This window comes from Prinia subflava, chromosome 12, assembly GCF_021018805.1.
Source record: "Prinia subflava isolate CZ2003 ecotype Zambia chromosome 12, Cam_Psub_1.2, whole genome shotgun sequence".
NCBI classification, from domain to species: Eukaryota; Metazoa; Chordata; class Aves; order Passeriformes; family Cisticolidae; genus Prinia; species Prinia subflava.
This window is the reverse complement of record NC_086258.1, coordinates 153357-172189: the sequence shown is the minus strand read 5'-3', so window position 1 is coordinate 172189 and position 18833 is coordinate 153357. Positions and strand designations below refer to the sequence as shown.

The 18833-nt window shown below is 38.5% G+C and overlaps 1 protein-coding gene and 1 long non-coding RNA gene across 3 annotated transcripts in view; one reads left to right on the top strand and one right to left on the bottom strand.

Annotated features, from left to right (window-relative positions):
- The window catches only part of MAN1B1 (mannosidase alpha class 1B member 1), a 34571-nt gene that overhangs the window by 1847 nt on the left and 13891 nt on the right, over positions 1 to 18833 (top strand). Inside the window, exons 2-13 of one of the 2 annotated variants that reach the window (XM_063408882.1) lie at positions 1301 to 1409; positions 2522 to 2658; positions 3656 to 3816; positions 5452 to 5561; positions 6825 to 7010; positions 9018 to 9166; positions 9771 to 9959; positions 10783 to 10973; positions 12549 to 12669; positions 14772 to 14969; positions 15273 to 15404; positions 16188 to 17197. In XM_063408882.1, the coding sequence (XP_063264952.1) occupies positions 1301 to 1409; positions 2522 to 2658; positions 3656 to 3816; positions 5452 to 5561; positions 6825 to 7010; positions 9018 to 9166; positions 9771 to 9959; positions 10783 to 10973; positions 12549 to 12669; positions 14772 to 14969; positions 15273 to 15404; positions 16188 to 16391 (1887 nt within the window). In that variant the 3' untranslated portion in view covers positions 16392 to 17197. Of the gene's footprint in view, positions 1 to 1300; positions 1410 to 2521; positions 2659 to 3655; positions 3817 to 5451; positions 5562 to 6824; positions 7011 to 9017; positions 9167 to 9770; positions 9960 to 10782; positions 10974 to 12548; positions 12670 to 14771; positions 14970 to 15272; positions 15405 to 16187; positions 17198 to 18833 lie in introns of those variants that run through there. The other variant, XM_063408883.1, reaches the window with a different exon arrangement.
- Positions 9943 to 14856, bottom strand: LOC134556680 (uncharacterized). Its single transcript, XR_010081923.1, has 4 exons — positions 14718 to 14856; positions 12627 to 12682; positions 11928 to 12018; positions 9943 to 10080 (listed from the first exon to the last, which is right to left on the bottom strand). It is a non-coding gene; the product is annotated as an uncharacterized LOC134556680 (long non-coding RNA).

Genomic DNA, 18833 nt, shown 5'->3' with positions numbered 1-18833 from the left:
TTCTTTCCCCATCATCCTCTGATGAGCTACAGGGCTGCTGGATTTCAAGTGTCTTTCTGCAACGGGGAGAGAGTCATATGGTTTACCATGCAGGCAGAACTGAAGATGGGACCAGCATCTTGTAGTGTCCACAGAGAAGGGTGTACAGTATTCCTGTACAGTCAACAGTGCAGGGGGAAGGCAGGAAATTGTGCTGTGGGACTCACAGTGTGAGCACATTGACCATTCTCTCTGCACTAAGGCATTCCCAACCTCTGGCTGCTGCTAAGAGGATGAGGACTGTGGGAAGTAGTACTGCGTAGTATGTGGTAAAGGTTGTTCCCAAGTGTAGCATTGGCAATGAAGTTCCCTCTCTGTATAGCCAAGCCAGAATTTTAGGAGGACTGTTGGAAAAGTAACAGTGACAATTTAGCCCTTAATGTTTAACTCCAGCTTCTCTCTCTGTAAATGGATGCTAATGTACATTGGCCTCTTTCAGGTTAATGTAATTTGCTGTCAGCTTTTCAGTGATTGTTGCATATAATCTAGTGTTAACAATACATTTTTGCCCAGGACTAAACTTGAAAAGGTTGTGGGTTTGTCTTGTTTGTTCTTGTGGTGTTTTACTTCATTTTCACATTGCTGTAGGTTGGTGGCTTTTTTTTTTTGTGGTGCAGAGCTTGTTCTGTGTGACAGTTCCCATGCTTGTCAGAGCCAGGATACCCGATTTCTCTTTCAACAGATTGACAGAATATTCTGAGTTGGAAGGGACCCATGATTTAAGCAAATGGCCCATATGAGGATTGAACCAACAGCTTGTCCAGTGATTGGTGCTCAGCTTATTTTGAGCCTTTCTTCTTTGCTGCGATGACGTTTTTAGTTTTCCTACCATTTTCTTCTGTCTCGAGTTTTGCATGTGCACTCTGCAGTCTCTCCCCAGCCAGGAGGATTGAGGCTTTTGGCTGATTTCCCAGTTGATAGCTGGGCAGGTGCTCAGGTCTTCCAGTGGAGATTGTCATCAAAGTCAGTTGTAGTTAAAGCTTTCTGGGAGTCTTGGCATTTGGCAGGTTCTGAGGTTCTTGCAGCAAGTGGCTCTTAATGTTTTTGTGAGCTTCTTGTGCCTTGTGCTAGCTGGTTGGATTTCTGTTTTCTTGGTCATCAAAGAAAATAAGCAATGGATATATGCAGCAGAAACAGGGTAAAATGAAACCTACTGAGTTTTGTGGGTTTTAATCTGAACCAATAAGAGTTTATTTTTAACCACATAGGTTCTTAATGTCATGCTAAATATTCTTTTTTTCACTTCTTTTCTCCTCTAAAGAAATGGAAGCAGCTGTCCCGACTCCAGCGGAGTGTCATTCTCTTCCTGCTTGCGTTCTTGGCAGTGTGTGGAGTAATTTCATACACAAGCATGGGGGAAGCATGGAAAAGTATGTATTCTGTGCAGCTTGGAATTGCCAGAATGAGGTGTTAGACTAAGGAGATTGTTGGGGGTCTTATAACCAGTTTTAATTTCCACTGGTAATGGCTGGATGTATTCATTAAAGTGCATTTCTGAGATAATTTTTTGTGATGTTTGAATGATATAATGCTTACTTTTTTTGTATGTCTTTTCTTTCTTTATCTTAACTAAAGCAACATTTTGTTTTAGTTGATGTCCTGGTTTCAGCCAGGATTGTTAATTTGTTGAAGTAGCTGGGGGGGAGGTGAGGCTAAAGCCTGGGTGTTGTTCTGTACCACTTCAGTCATTGCTGGGCATGGGAGAGGGGAGAAAGAGACTTGCTGTGCTGGGGGAGAAGAGGTTCCTTCTGGTAGAGAAACCACGGCAGGGGCAGCGGTCTGTATTCATGCCTTTGTGTAAATAGTTTCTTTTTCCTATACCTTTTGTTATTAATACTGTTGGCCCTACTGTTTGTTTTCTTACTTCATTGCTGTTTCCAGTAAATTGTTCCTATCTCAACCTGTGATCTTTGCCTTCTGTGCCTCCAATTTTCAACTCATCCACCCCAGATGGAAGGGGAAGGGGAAAATAGACAAGGGAGAGTGGCAGTGTGGTTTTTGTAGTTTCAGGGAGCACTGAATTGAGGAGTATCACTCCTAAACTATGACACTTGATTAAGATTTGAAGGTTTTGAGTGTGGTTTTTTATTATGTTTGTATGTAGATATAGGTAGCTCAAACCTAATCACTAGAATAAGGTAATCCTCTCTTGGTTTTGACTGCCTGTCAGTTTAGAAATTCCAAGCATTTGTGTAATACTAATGCACATTTACCTCTAATATTATTAATTGTATTGAAAAACTGAAATAGTATCAATTTCAAAAATCCCCATGTGCCTTTTAGCAGCCTCCTTTTTTATTAGGGAGAGGATTAATACCAAAAGACCCTTTGTACCCATCGATAAGTGTGTGTTTATCAATGTTTTGTGAATGCAAACAGTTTTTGGAGGTTCATCTACTACTTGAATACAGCAAATGGTTATAAATTTCTAACTGCAGCCTTAACTGTTGATTCCTTGTGCTGAGTAGTCTTGTGTGTCTAGGTATAACAAACAAATCATTGGATGATCAGAGAACAGAACAAGAAATTCCTAGATTAAAGCTAGCAAATCCAGCTGTTCTACCAGCACCCCAGAAAGCAGATGGCAACCATGGAGACTATCCTGAGCTTTCACTGCAGGTAATGTGAGAAGAAATTAGTTTTCTAATGCCACAAAAAGTTTGTGAAGGCAAATAGTGCTTGATTCCAACAGTTGTTGTGGAGGAAGGAGTTACAACTTGCAATGAAAGTGTGCTCTTGGTGGAATGCTGTCCTCTCAGGAAGGGTTTTGGTGTAGTATTTCTTGGCTTTATATTTTTTACTTGCATGTTCTGTATGCTGTTTTTTACTGTTTTTTACTGCTCTGCCCAGGAGTGCCAGGACTTTAGGTCACAGTGACCTCTTAATTGAGGCTTCACTTGTGCTGTATGCATCAGTCTCCACTCTTGTGAGGAACCTGGAGTCATGGTTTATCTGGGAGCTTGAGAAATAGCACAAGAAAGGGCAGATGATTGGAGGTTTTGAAGGGTTACATTTGTGGGGAATGCAGTGGGAAAGGAACATCAACTGACTGTGTAAATTACTGGAGCAAAGGAATACCGATTACTGTGTTGTTTGTCTCATGAGTTCAGGGATTTTCAGTTAATGAACACAACATTTTGTATGAAATCTTTCCTTCATCATGCAAAAATGTACATGTATAGTATGTACATATACAAAAACGTACATGTATAGTAATTCTTGGTATTTACACTGGCATTGCGGAAACTTTTTCTTGCATTCTTTTTGCTAATTCTTATAAATTTACTGTGCTGAGTAAAATGGAATTAAATATCTTTACAATCCTTTGTCACTGCCTTGTGTTAAACGAATAACTGGTAGCAGTAGAGGTAGTTCAGAAATAATTTATCAGTGTAAACTTAAGAACTGGAGGATTTTACCAAAAGTCTAAAGCAAACAAAACCACAAGGTGTTTAGCATACCTTCCATTCAGGTCAGAATTCGCCTGCTGCAAAACAAACAAAATAAGATTTATCTGAATTTATGCATAATACTGGAATTATGTTGATTTATGGTTTGAAATTTTACGATCTGTGCAGCTTACCAAGCACATTTTATTTTCCCTTTATATTCTCAGAAGCCACCAAAACTGCCTCATGTTCGTCGTGGTCCTTCCAATCTTCAGATCAAGGCACCACAGAGAGACACAAGGCTGAAGACCCGACATGATACCATGAGGGCTGCAGAAGAGCTGGTCAAAGTGGATAAAGTAGAGAGAACAGAGAAATCCATTATCAGGTAGAAATGTTTCAGGCAAGGTGCAGTGCTTCCCCCTTGCCCCCACCAATATCCATTGAGTGTTGGAGTGAAAATTTTAAGGGCTTTTTGTTGTACGTGTCTGAAGTTATTTTCTTTCTTTGCATGGGTTTACTCTCAGGCCTGACCTGATAGCTGCTGCTATTACTAGGCTGATAGATTTAGTTTTGATGAATGTGCACTTTCTCTGATTTTACTGTTTGCATCACAGAGCTGCAGAGGGTTTGAAGCCCTGTGAGGCTGGTTGTATTTGTAATGCACTGAGACATTCTTAATGTTAAGAAGGATTCTCTGTGTGCAGAGGTTTCTGCTGTTTGTTGTAATAAATGTTAGTGTAACAGTATCAATATAATAGTGCTGCTACAAGTGTTTTTGTCCTAGGGCAGGTTTGGAAAGTGATAGCAGTGTCAGTGCTGCTTGTGGGTTGGTGCTACTAAACACAGTGGGCCCAGGCCGACCAGGCAGAACCAATGAATGTGTATGTAGTTGTCCGTGTGTAACGCCATGTGCTTACTTCTTTCTTACAAGATATCTCATCCCTTGTACAGAAGGTCTGTGTTCCTATGGTTATGGAGGTGTTTTGATTTGGGAACAAGTGAAGGAAAGTAATGTGAATACAGAAAAGACTACTAAAAGTTCAGCAGAGATTCTTCAGACTTGGGAGTTTTATGTGTTTATATTTTCTTTAGCACTGGCTCAGATGATCTGATCATAGCATTACAACTGTGCCTGGCTCAGCATTTTCACTGTCAGTATTATCTGAAAGTGTTTTATTGTTTTGATTTTGCTTGTGCTGTAACTCACAGAGTTAAACAGGTGGTAACGAGAACTTACAACAGCAATGAAAACATAGTGAAGACTAGTTACAAATTTAAAGAATGAAAGTAAGAAATGGAATATGGCATTTATCTAAGTCAGATGTGCTGACTGTAAACAATATAGACTTTAAAGGTCCTGTAAGCCTGGTGCCCTTAGGAAGCATATAATGTGCTCAAAGGCAACATACCTATCAATTAAATGGTATGGTTGAGATTATTTGATCTTGATATGAACTTGGCTTGACTTGAAGTCCATTCTGAAAGGCTTCTCCTTCAGGAGATTCTTCTTAAAAACCTGTAAAAACTAATTTACACATCTGTGGTGGCAGAGAAGGCTTGTGATCCCTTGATAGCAAAGTTAGTCCTTGGAGTTTCTCATCCTTTGTGCTTAAGCATGAGTTTTGGTGATCATTTATTTATGTAGTACTGTTTAGCATTAGTAGCTTCTGTGGTCATTTCAGAGCTGGTAGATAACGAGTTGTTTGTAATACAGCATTTTCAGGTGTTTGATTTATTTAAAGAAGTTTTTTCTTAAATTCCATTGCCAAGCTATTTAATGAAATTCCAAGAGCTTGTAACACACATTTCTTAATCAAGTAAATTTTCTCTGCAAAGAAAATTTCTTTGAACAGAAAACTTAGCTAGTAGTCAACATAGTTATTTTGATTCTTGATATCAAATCTAACTTCTGTTTTATCAAAGTATTGCATAATAAAGGAAATGCAGAGATAAGTCCCATTCATTTGCATGATTTTCTGTGACCAAAATAAGTCTTAATTACAGTCCCTTGTATTTGCAGCTGGAGAGGAGCAGTGATAGAACCTGACCAAAGCACTGAACCTCCATCCAGTAAAATAATGGAACCAGAAAAACCTTCATCTGTGGAAGCTGAAGACCAGAAAGAACCAGGTAAATAGGTCAGCTAATGATACTTTTTTTTTGTTTGCTTTTATGGTTTAAGTTGCGCAATTTCTCCCCACACACATTATTTTATTTATTTATTTAGATTAAAAGAAACAAAAAGTGTTGGAGAGATTGCTTGCCTAGAATATCCTAGTTTTTCAGTGTTCTTATTTCACTTTGCCAGCCTTCAGGCTTGTTAGTCTTCAGAATTTGAAAATAAATTTTAGAGACAAATCTTCAAAATATAAGCCTCTGGGAGGAGGCAGGACAAGATAACCTAAAGAGGGAGGGCTTGAAAGAGACAGCTTCCTTTTCAGCTGTGCCTTTCCTTTTGTTCTGCAAATACAGGGAAAGTGACTTCCTCCCTGAGCTAAATGGAACTGCTTTTAAGGCTCACCAGAAAGCTGCAGAAGTTGTTTTTGAAGTTGCTGCACTTGTGGAACAAAGAACCTCTTGTTCCTTTTTCTGGGTTCAGAAAAGAAACCAGGAAGTTCTGGTGTGATAAACATGGCATATTTCAGTGTGATGTATTTGCACTTTTGCAAGCTTAATATTTATAAGGTTAGTTATGTTGCTTGGTGTTTCCCACTTTAGAAGTCTTTGTTCATAATTTTTCAAAATTTCAGCTAACGTCTTGAAATTTTTCATGTTCAATGTGTAACATAAGCTCCACTTCATGGCAAATTGCAAGCAAAAAATTAGTACAGCTATGGAAAAAGACATGGTTTTGCCAAGATGAAAAATGTAATTTTTTTCTATTTTGGTATTAAATAGAAAGTTCAATAGAAATCATTTTGTAGAAGTGATGATGAATTTAACAGAAAGCAGTTAGTAAGAGAGGGAAGGTGAAGAAAAAATGTTATGTGTTAAATTAGCTGAGGTTTTTATTGTTAAGCACGTGTATTCACCTGAATTACCATGGATCTTAATCTAGTATTTCCTGACTTTCATCTCTTTGAGCTTTAGTGATGCTCATTGACAACTGTTCATTTGAATATTTTAATGTTTTATTTTCAGAAATGACAGTTTTGTTGCCAGGGAGAAATCTCTGTTTCCACTTGGTTGAATTGCTGACTGGAAACACTGACTGGTTATTCTGCAGAGGAAAGGCTGTTCTGAAAAGAAGAGTGTAGGGGTGGTTTTTCCATTGCACTGATCAGTTAGTTTGGAAGAAATTTTATTTTCGGTGGAGTGCAGTGAAGTGGTGCGTAGTAGAGTTCCACCAGCCCCTGCAGAAGTGCTGAACAAGGTGCTGTTTCTCCTTTGCAGTGCCCATCAATGAACGCCAGCTGGCTGTGATTGAAGCCTTCCGCCATGCCTGGAAAGGGTACAAGGATTTTGCCTGGGGCCATGATGAGCTGAAGCCTTTGTCCAAGTCCTACAGCGAGTGGTTTGGACTTGGGCTTACCTTAATTGATGCCTTGGATACCATGTGGATTTTAGGCTTAAAAGAAGGTAATTTTCCTTCCTCTTCCATTTTTGCCCTCTAAAATAATTCCTTAATTTCTCTTCAGGCAGTGCATGTTCAGAGTTCTTTGAAGGGAATATTTATTGCACGTGGCCTATAAATTTAGTTTTCCTGTGAGTGTAAATACATACATACATACATATATATGTATACACCGTATATATATATCTATATGGTAGAATTTGAGGGATGTTTTACTTAAGTTCCTGGTCTTTGTTTCTGTACTAAAACCTCTGTGCCATTATACAGCCACTGGAGGCTTTCTGCCCATCACTCTTGGGTAGTTTGCCTGTATGTTCCTTGCTTGTGTTTTATCACACCTAATATCAATATTTCTTATATAGATTTAAGAAGGCTGTTTCTGTAAGGAATCCATGAGTGGAGAAAGGGAGTGCTCAGTATCTCTTTCCTGAATTGTTTTACTGTCTGTATTTTTGAGAGTTATTCTGGAAATGATGATGTTAGAAAACTTGTGAATAGATTTTAAAAATTAAGCCAAAAAATTTTGCAATTCTGTTGCAAAAAACTTAAATGCTTAATTCAGGTTTAAGACCATTTTTTTGTTGTTGATTGTTTGGGGTTTTTTTTGGTGATGCAGACTATTTTTTTTAATGGTATTTAAAAATGTCTGGAACTGTATCTAGTTAACCATGGTAGATAGCCACCTTTGTAAACTTTTATTAATCTTGCAGCTTTTTCTGTCAAGATAGGACAAAGACAGCTGCCAGTGAGGATACAATAAATACTCAACGTATTTCATGGTTCTGTCTCTTCTACCTTTGAAGTCTGGGTGAAATAATATGTCGTGTGTGCCACTCTAGGCCTAAGCAGGCTATCTTGAAGTTTAATCAAGTTGTTGGTGTGCTGCTCTTTTTTTTCTAAAATACTGTGAACTGAGTAGAGTTTTTAAAATAAATTATTAGTATTAGAGATGTGTTGAAAATGGGATCTTGATGAGAGCTTTTTTCTATTTTATATCAGTTCTGCCGACTGTCTTAGAGAGCTCGTGGAGTTTCTTCAGAATAACAAATGCTATATAAATGCAAGTTCTGTTTGAGGCTAGTCTTTCTTTTCAGCTGATGAATGCAAAAGCAGAGAACTCTGCTTTTGCTGTTGTTCTGCTGACAACACTGACTGGAGATTTTTAGTAATTCTTCTGAATGTGCCAAACATCCTGTATTTGCCCAGCATCCAAGACTGGAGGGTACAAAAGCATCCATTTGCTTCAGAATTTATCTCCTAAGGAATGCGTTCAATTTCTGCCAAACTGGTTGTTCTGCTCCTTCTCACAAGCAGGAGTTTCCAGAAGCTGTGAGATCGCTGAAATAGCTCAACCTCCAATTGTGAGGGCTAAGCTGACTCACATGCACCATGAAGAGACACCCTGTGCCAAAGCAGTTGTTGAGTGACGCTGCTGCTAAGCTGGTTGATGAACCTAATACAGCTTTTTAAAAAATTTTTCTTTTGAATTAGTAGTGTGATAAACAACCATTTTTGTTTCTAGAGAAAAAAAATTGCAATGTCTTGCAAGAAGGAGGCTGCTGAGGACATTGCTAGGCTAAAGCTGTTAACTGAAAATGTTACCTGTTATCTTGGTAGATAACAGCTTTGATTGAAAAAGATTTAATTAAAGCTATAAGTCTTTGTGGAAGTGTAATTAATTATCTGACAAGTCAAATGGATGGATTTGAAAGATTTTAATTTCTGGACTATTTTAATTAAAAATTACTCTATTTATTCTTTTCTTAAACTGTTAAGGACTTTCTGTTTTGGTGGATATTTCTGTCTGTATGCATCTGTGGTGTGTGCTGAATAAGAATTAAGCCAATGGTAATGAAACTTCTGCCAGCATATGCCCTTCATTTTAATTTTCCACCTAAAATTATCTCTGTAGAAAAATACAAATAACTGTCATCAATATATGGAGTACTCATGTCTTTAGTTGTTGGAACATGCCAGAAGTTCATAACTGAACTACCTTTTATGCTTTGCAGAGTTTGAAGAAGCAAGAAAATGGGTAGCAAATGATTTAGTATTTGATAAAAATGTGGATGTGAACCTATTTGAGAGCACTATCCGTATCCTGGGTGGCTTGCTGAGCACCTACCACCTCTCCGGAGATAGCCTTTTCCTGGAAAAAGCTGTGAGTGACTGGCCTTACAATGAAACTGGGTTTTGTGTTCCATATTGGACAAAGTTGAGGGAAAGTGCCTCAGAAAGTTAAATGTTGCTGCTTTTTAACAGTTTCATATTTAAAGTGCTGGGAAAGGCCTTTACCATTAAGCTTTGAAGCTTGCATCTCTGCTCTCTGTACAACCTCAAAGCCTTGCTGTGTTTGTCACCTCTTGTATGTCTGCTCTTCTGATGAATGGCTGACCATCATAAAGTTCATGAAACAAAAGTGGAAATAAATGTTTGGCAAAGGATATTAGTTGTTGCCCTCTCTCTGTGTCTTAACAGCATCAGCTACCTCATCAGATCAGCTAGATCAGCCAGTGACTGCATGATAGGGATTGCAGCCTCAGATGAGGCCTGCAGTGCTAAGGACAAGGTGAAAACTCTGCTCATTACTATGAATAAGTTAATGACTTCTAAAATTTTTTAAATTGCATGCATCATCTAAAACTAAGCTGCTGTTCTATCTTTTTCTGTCTGCTTTGTGAAGAAAATCTAATGGGATGTGTATGTGTATATATGTATTTTTGGTTTATTTGCTGTTTTGTCCTGTGCTCCTGGGTTTTCTTTAGAAAGACATTGGAAATAGGCTTATGCCAGCATTCAAGACCCCCTCCAAGATACCATATTCTGATGTCAACATTGGTCGGGGCACTGCACATCCCCCTCGCTGGACATCTGATAGCACTGTGGCAGAGGTGACCAGCATTCAGTTGGAGTTCAGGGAGCTGTCTCGTCTGACTGGAGATGAGAAATTCCAGGTATGGAAGAATCAGTTCATATCTCTTCCTTGTTGTATTTCTCTGGAGCTCTGCCACTGACTCTCCATCGGTACTCATGGTCTTAGGAGTCTATAAGTTATGATAAATAAGTTGTGAAACTCTAGACAAGGGAAGAAAAAAAAATGAAACATTCCATTATTTTACTGAATACCAAAAGTAGTAGTGGAGATGAGTAATTATTTGTCTTCCTCAGAAACAGCTTTTAACTAAAAAAACCCCAAAATCTGAGTGTGGTTTCTTGATACCATTTTCTATATGCAGAGAACAAAACCAAAATGTTACCATCCAGGGAACTAAAATGTCACTCACTAGATAAGAGTGTGAGAGCAGGTCACCATATAGAGAAAAGTTAGTTGACATAAAAATAATTTCAGAGAAAATAATATTTCCAATTTTCTTTTTGTTTGCTGATGTTATTATTTTGAACTGTATCCACAGCTCAGTGTTAAAGAATGCAGTAATTTAAAGAACCTTACTGTAGTTGTTATTTTTGCTGGACTTCTACTTTGCAAGTCTGAGTAAATCTGAATGCTGTAGTCCTGACTTCTGAGTGGGTTTGTCTTCAAGGAAAGAAACAGTAATAATTGCTTCAGAGTACTTGAACATACCCAGAACATCATATTTTTTAAAGTCCAAAAGTCTGAAATCTTGAATTTAATATATTGCTCTGGCTGAACTTGATGTCCCTGATGCTTATTTGGGGAAGCAAAGTTACAGATTTGTTACTGGACTATAGTGACTAGACACAGTTCTGTACCTCATTTATACTTATAATTTATGTTTGCCATTTTCTTTCTTGAAGAAAGCTGTAGATGAGGTGATGAAACATGTTCACACCCTCTCAGGGAAAAACGATGGCCTCGTCCCTATGTTCATAAACACCAACAGCGGGCAGTTCACCCACCTGGGGGTCTACACTCTGGGAGCCAGAGCTGACAGCTACTATGAGTATCTTCTCAAGCAGTGGATTCAGGGTGGAAAGAAAGAAAATGAGTGAGTTCTTCACAGTTCTCATATTGGTATGATAATTAGGTGAGATGTAAAACTCTTGGTTGTAGCTGGCTAATTAAAGAAAAATAATGTATGTGTCCAAGAGTCAGCTGAACTTAGTACTGTTTTTAAAAGCAAGCTACGCAGAAAGAGACACCTGTGGTAACTTGATGAGAAAACATGAGGAGAGTTAGCCTTAGTCTTAAAACTCCCTCTACATAAAAACCTTTTCTTTCTCAGGTCATCAAATGTGAGGATTGTCACAAACAGGAGATGAGAATTAAGTCTTGTCAATAGATATTGAGCATAATTAGACACCTCTGAAATACTGTGGGCATTTCCTTTCAACAGTAATGTCTGTGTTTGTTCTGGATTTGTTAGTAAAAGGAGACAGAAGTTTGACGTTTGTGTTATCTTCTCTTTAATTCCGGAGTCCCAGAATGGTTGGGGTTTTAAGGGATGTTAAAGCATCCTGTCCCACCCCTGCCACAGGCAGGGACACATTCCACTAGACCAGGTTGCTCCAAGCCCCATCCAGCCTGGCCTGGGACACTTCCAGGCAGCTACAGCTTCTCTGGGCATGCTGTGCCAGGACCTCCTCACCCTCACAGTGAAGAATTTCTTCCTTATCTCCAGTATCAGTCTGCTTACTTTCAGTTTAAAGACCCTTGCTCAATCACTACATGCCCTTGTAAAAAGTCTCTCTTCAATCTCATATGTTTCTTTTATCTGTACTGCATTAGTGGAAGAGTGTTGCAAGGAAAAGAGGAGTTACAGATGTTGGAAAAGAAGCTTTCCTTCAAGATGAGTCTATATATAAGCTAATTATGTTAGACCTTGTTAATTTCAAGGAGTTTAACACAGGGCAAAAATGTGCCTCTTTGAGGCATTTCTGTGTGTCAGAGCAGATGCCTTTCTGCAAAAAAAGCTTTCATCACTGCTCTTTCCAAGGCTTACCTTACTGTAAATGGAGAACCAGTGTATTTGGGACCACAATAGCGTTTCGTGAGCCTCACAATCAACAGGTTGTTTCCCATATTAAAAGTACCTGAAAACAAGGAAATAGGAAATTAAATTCTGTGAAACAATGTTTCACATTGAGAAAGGTCATTTGGAAAAGATTGCTCAAACTCTTTAAATCTCAATCTTTGGGTGGGAGTACTAAAAAATTGCTTGGATAACCACTCAGACAACCTGATGTAACTGAATCTGCCTCAGAGCAGAGGATTGAAGTAGAGACCTCCCAGCCTAGATTTTCTGTGATTTCAATAACTCTGCTTCCAAGAATTTTTGAAATAAAATCTGGTTATTACCTAGAAACAGTTGCAGGTGTTTTCTTTAATATTTGATAAGTGTTATTATTTACTTTTCAAGTAAACCCAGCATTGCTACATGGTAGTGACCAATTAATGTTGTGTTGATGGTTACTGAGGGGTTCTTTAAGTTTTCATGTTTATTTAAATATTACTCTTTAGACTGAAGTTAACAGTTGCCTAAAAGATTGTGTTGAACATCAGCTATGACCAAATATGTTCTGACTGTATGCATGTGTGCCAAGTGGGAATGATTTTTTCACAGGCTGTTGGAAGACTATATGAGAGCCATAGAAGGAGTGAAAAAGCATCTTCTTCAGAGATCAGAACCCAAGAAGCTTACTTTTGTAGGAGAGCTTGCTCATGGCCATTTCAGTGCCAAGATGGTAAGAAATACTTCTGCAATAGAAAACAGAATAACCGTTACTATTGCAGGAGATCAAAAATGAGACATCACACCATGATCAATATGATCAAGTGAAGCTGTTTATTACATAATTTATACATCTTTATACTTTTTAAGGCACTAATCATGTGTTACATGCAGCTAGACAATTGGTCAAGCCTCAAAAGCATGAGTCTCTCTGCTTGCAGTGATTGGTTTAACATATATTGTGCACACAGTGGTTTTCCAAATTTCTATATGTTACTTTTTATCCATTTATGCATCCAGGAGTTCCTTCTCACATTGCTTCTTCCTTTTCTCACGGCCTTGCAAGTTCTTGGTCCAAGAACTTACTTATCCAAATAAGCTGATTCTCACACATAGGCTTAGATTGTTCACATCTCCAAATCCAATGAACCTTGCATGCAGGCTGGAGTTGGATTGCTCACGTTCACATGTCCTTGCTTTTGCAGAAAATTCTCCTCTACACATTACAAAATTTAAATAAAACCCAACACAGAGGATTGCAAATGAAAAGCTTTTCCCTCTCAAAAAACAAAACAAAAACAAAACAAAAGCAAAATAAACCCCAAACCAACAAAAACCTGAAACCCAAGATACACAAATGTCTGTCAAATGTGATGGCAGTAATGAGTAACTGCCTTGTAGATACTAACCACGTGTGCAAACCAGGAGCCTTCTCCATGAGTTACTCTAGTAAACCCATTTTTTTCCTTCAAGATTGAACATTTTGGTGCTGGAATTAAATTTTCTTTCTCTTTTTTCCTTTTTTTCTGTTTTGGTCATAAAATTCCAGTGTCAGAAATTGTTAAGATAATACCCATTTTACATATTATTCATTTTCCGTAATTCAAAAATATATGTAGACATTTGTGTACCTGTGTTTTCGGATTTGCCTTCAAAAGAAGCATGTCATCTAATATTGTATTAGGGGGTTAAAAAAGAGATTGATAATTTTGGAGGTTTCTATCCATTTATGACATTTTTATTTTCCTACCTGAAAGACTATTGAGTAAAACAGTATACTGTTTGCTGTAGGGAAAATTGATTGATCTTAACCCTCTGCTCCTAATTTGTGCATTTTCAGATCTTTCAGTTAAAAATCTCATGCAGTGCAGATATTGTATGTGCGTGGCTTGTCTGAAAGACAAGTGATGTATTATTCATATATGTATAGCCTTTCCTGCTGTCCATATTTTTAAGATACTCAATTATAGTTTTCAGCATGTGAATCTGAATTTCCCAAAACTGCTCCAAAAAAACCTGCTGTAAGACCAGGATCTGGGTTTTGGGTAGAGGGGGCTGTTCCATCCCAAGATAGGACAGAGTTGAATTGAGACAGATAGATTTTACTTAGGTGTCTGAATGTGTCAGAACACTTCCTTCTCTTTCAGGGAGTCAGAAATTTGGTTTTAATCCGTTATTATTGGGTGAAAGGCTGGACAGGTCTCTTACCCTGGCCAGCTGAAAACGTGGGGGATGTTTGGCTTCTGTGTCTTTGCTGACCTTTACAACCCTTCAACTTTCCTTAAGGACCGGACAAAGCTTTTAAAGGTCCATACAGGGGCATCAGAGTGGTTTTACTACGTTTCTGGGTGATGAGACCTGAGCTTTGATTCTGAATGTTGAGAATCATTTAAGATCCCATATGTGACATTAATCTGCAGTGCTTACTTTCTTGTATCAGTGGTAGATTAGCCCCAGAATGAAGACAACCAAGCCTTTAGGTGGTTCTGTTGACACCTTGCATGAACTGATATGAAATGTATGCTTCTGGCAAACCTAAAGACACTCTCCTTCCCCTCAACTTGACCTGAGACCTTTTTTTTTCTCAGAAACTTGTCATAAAAATACATTCTTGTACGTTTTTGAAATTAAAGATTTCTGTAATAATTCTACCTGCCTCATGTTACATTACATCAGATTGTTAAAAAGTTGTTTTCAAGTTGTTGGTACCAGAAATGGGTTTTGAAGAAGAGAAGGAATAAAAAATTAAAAAGATAAAGGTACACTCATGGACCCACCTACCTCCCCTTGCCGTTTGATGTGTAACTTCTCAGTAAGAGTTGTCTTGCCTTGCAGGATCACTTAGTTTGCTTCTTGCCGGGTACTTTAGCATTGGGAGCTCACAATGGACTGGCTGCTGATCATATGAAATTGGCTGAAACTCTTATAGAAACCTGCTACCAGATGTATGCTCAAGTAGAGACAGGCCTGAGCCCAGAGATTGTACACTTCAACCTCCATGCACAGAAGGGCCACAAGGATGTGGAAATCAAGGTGAGCAGATCGCTGGCCTGAACTCCAGTTCCATGATTTCTCTGTAGCTCTCTTCTGCTGTTGAACTCCCGGCCAGTTATTAGGGATGGGGTTTGTTGTGGAGCAGTTAATTCTTTTGCTGCCTTGCCTTCTACCTGTACTCTAGACTTTGGTTTTAGTTACCCCAGCAGTATATTTAGAAGCTGACTTGCGCTTAGCAAACTCGTAGGAGCAGATGGAGATGTGAATAATTATTTTTCTCCCTGCGTGTATCCTTGAGGAAATTCCCTGTCTGAAATACTCTTGCCATTTTTTCTCTTGCAGCCTGCAGACAGGCACAACTTATTGCGACCAGAAACCGTGGAAAGCCTTTTTTATATGTACAGATTCACTGGTGATAAGAAATACCAAGACTGGGGCTGGGAAATCTTGCAGAATTTCAACAGATACACCCGGGTAAGGCCAGATTATAATGACCTTGTTCTGTCAGGACTGTATTTGCTCACTTGCTTTCTAACACCAACTTTGAAAACATACTGTGTTTCAAGATTCATCAGATAACTGTGGGGGAATTTGTAAGTATATACAGAAAAATTGTTTACTTACAGATGGAGGTACCCTGCTTAGTCCATATAGTGAAAGAACTTGTATTACATTGATGAAAAAGTAAAATGCAGAAGCTCTAGGCAAGACTACCAAAGTGTTAGGATCTGTAGTTTTTAGACTTTGGAAGCTGAGAAGGACAAGGCTGGATTGAAAGAACTCTTCAACTAAAGTTGCCAAAGAAAAAAAAAATAGCACAAAATGGCATTAATGGTTTAATAAAGGTTTTTCTATTCATTCTGACTACAATGTTCATGGAGATGTCACTGATATGCTGTGAAAGTGTGGCACCAAATATCAGTGGTCTGTTCTTAAGAGGCCAGCTCTAATATAGATATCGCTGGTTCCTTTCTGTATACTTGTCCAGAAACTTCAAAGGGATGTTCGTTGTGATACCTCTCTACCCTAAACACAAGTGGATATTTTGCTTCATTTATCATTGTGGTTTCTTTTAAAATGCAATGAGATTTTTTTTCATCACTGAAGCTTTATATGTAAATGAAAACTAAGTATGAAATGAAAAGCATGAAAACATGATGATCTGTTTCTTAGAACTTACCTTTTGCAAGTGCATCTGGATGTTAGGAAGTAAAAAAAAATTAGATTATGTAAAGATACAAATTTTTTTTTGCACAGGTTCCTACAGGTGGTTATACTTCCATTAACAACGTTCAGAATCCAAGTAATCCAGAACCCCGGGATAAAATGGAGAGCTTCTTCCTTGGGGAAACACTCAAATACATGTTTCTGCTGTTTTCAGATGACATAGACTTAATCAACCTTGACAAATATATCTTTAACACGGAGGCTCATCCACTCCCTATCTGGGTGTCAGCATAGACTCTGCATCAGTGGATCTTCCAGTTGGTGGCATTTTTATCTTCAAGTCACTTTACGTTTCAGGGTTTGAGGAGAGATGCTATAATGCACCTTTTTTGACTTCAAACAACAAACAAAAGCTTAGGAAAAGCATCTCAGTTTGAAGAAATCATGTCAGTCTTAAATCTAATCCCTGGTTCTGGGATGGACAAAGCTGTGCCACGTGAAGTTGGTTTCTCTGGTACTGATGATGAGGTTCAGAAGGTAATTGTAGCGTGGACCATGACATTCCTGGGGCTCTGGTGACCCAGAACTCACTTATGTCAGTGTTACTAAATACACATTTAATACTGGAAATGTAGCGAGTTGGCTTAGGGCACAGCATTGTTCCTGGAGAGCAGGAATAAGCCTACGGTTTTCTGGTTTATTCTGGATTCACTGAAATACTGAATTACAGAGCCATTCCTTTGTCAGACTGTGACAGTGGTTCATGTGGAAAGTGGAATAAACAAAGAGCTGTAGTGCTGTCCCAGGGAGAAGCTGTCAGTATTGCTGCTGGTACTCTGATCTCATTTTGAACTCCCAAGCTATGCTGCATCACCTTAGAAAGAGGAGGCAGCAGGGCATCTGTTATATAGTGTCTTAGTTTTGTAGAGCACTTTGAACAGTCTGTTCAAGCTGTGGCTGAAATGAATGGTGAAAGAGAATTTGCTGCTGGTTTGGCTCAAAGTGGTATATAATTTTGTAGAGTTATTGCAGTTTTTTAACTTCCCTGCAGGAATGCAGGAAATAATGTGAAATGCGAGTAAAACTACATGTGCATTTTATATCTTATTTACATCAGTTAGACTCAGGTATTCTGACTGAAAGCTGCTTTCTGAGGTTGGGCACTGGGAAAGCTTGTGAGCATATTACGTATCAGCCTCCTTCTGTCCCTTCCTGTTCAGATATCACATCATGGGTGTTTGTTGACTGAAAACAAGCTTACAACTGTACAGCAAAGTTCTTGTTATTCCTAATTTCTTGGACCATGCAGAAATTTTCCATTATATTTTTTCTTAGGAGTACAGTGGGTATTTTCAGCAGTAGTGTTAAAAGCAGACATTCTAAAGGTATTAACAGCAATTCTAGGCCTCAGTAGAATTAGAGAAATTAATTTCAGTTACCTGAGGACAAAGTAGACCTAGATTTTTTAAGAATCTTACAGGAGCCCTGAGATCTTTCATTTTTATATATGCGCACTTACAGACTTTAAGCAATGAATTTGCAAATGAGCTTTCTAGAGTGCTTTTCCTTTTTAATTTGGACTTGGACAGTCCTGTATTCATGGATAAGATCTCAGAAATGTGATTGTTTGTATTTCCAGAAGAGGTTGGTCTCACTGAAAGTCTCTTTCCCCATAGCACTGGGTGTCGTGGGCAGGGCCAGGAACTGCAGTCCCCATGAAATCCAGGGGTCCCTGGCCATTAATGGAGCTGACTGAATTTGACTCCAGTGGTTCATTTTCCAGTGGCTGAGGGAAGTATTTTATAGTAACTGTAACCTTAGATTTGTAAAGATGCCTCTTTATTTGTTTTATGCTGGTCCATTCTGTTTGCTGGAGTTACAAGTTACTCCTGGGACCACTATTTAAGTCTTCTATATAATATTTATCATTCCATGTACTAATGGAAATGGACAAATTTTACAAATTATTTAAATGCACATTTCTTTGTCATCAGAGGAACCCTGCCCTGGGATTGACAGGACATGGCTAGTCAGTGCAGAATGTTAATGTTCCTTCCATTCACATGCCAATAGTAACTCTTGAGAATGAGCTTCTTACTTGTAAGCTTCTCACTTGTAAGTGCAGTGGAATCCAGTCACTATGGCCTTTGGCTACATGACTGATTTGCTGCCAAGGCTTCTGTTTTCTTTGGCACGACAAATGAGGATAGTGCAGGGGAAGTGTGGATGGAAATCCCTTCAGTTTTTTTGTTCGTGAAGGTTTGTGCTGCTGAGGAGCTGAGGTTTGGCTAAAAGCTAAAGGCTTAAAATTTGAGACTAAAGAAAAAAATAAAAAATATAAATTCAGTGACACTACCCAGGTGCTGCTGACTTGTGTTGCTTTGGCCTTGTGCCTTTGAACAAAGCAAATTTTGAACCTTTAATTACGACTGGGCTGTGGATTGTAAAACTTCAGGGTTCAGTGTTTCCCCCAGACAGCTGCCTGACTGAGGCAAGAGCGATTTCTTAGAAAATGGAATACACATAAATGCTTACCAAAAGTCTTCTGGTTTTGAAGGTACACAAGTCTTAATTGATTCTATAAATGGGATTATGTGGGAGTCTGTGTGATACTTTCTTTGCCTTATGATTGCCTTGAGAGTAATAATTCATTTCCTAATGAGTTGAAGGAGAGAAGAATAAACTGTCACTTTCCCAAACATGTCTTGTCTTTTAGCTGAGCCTCTTGATCCAACT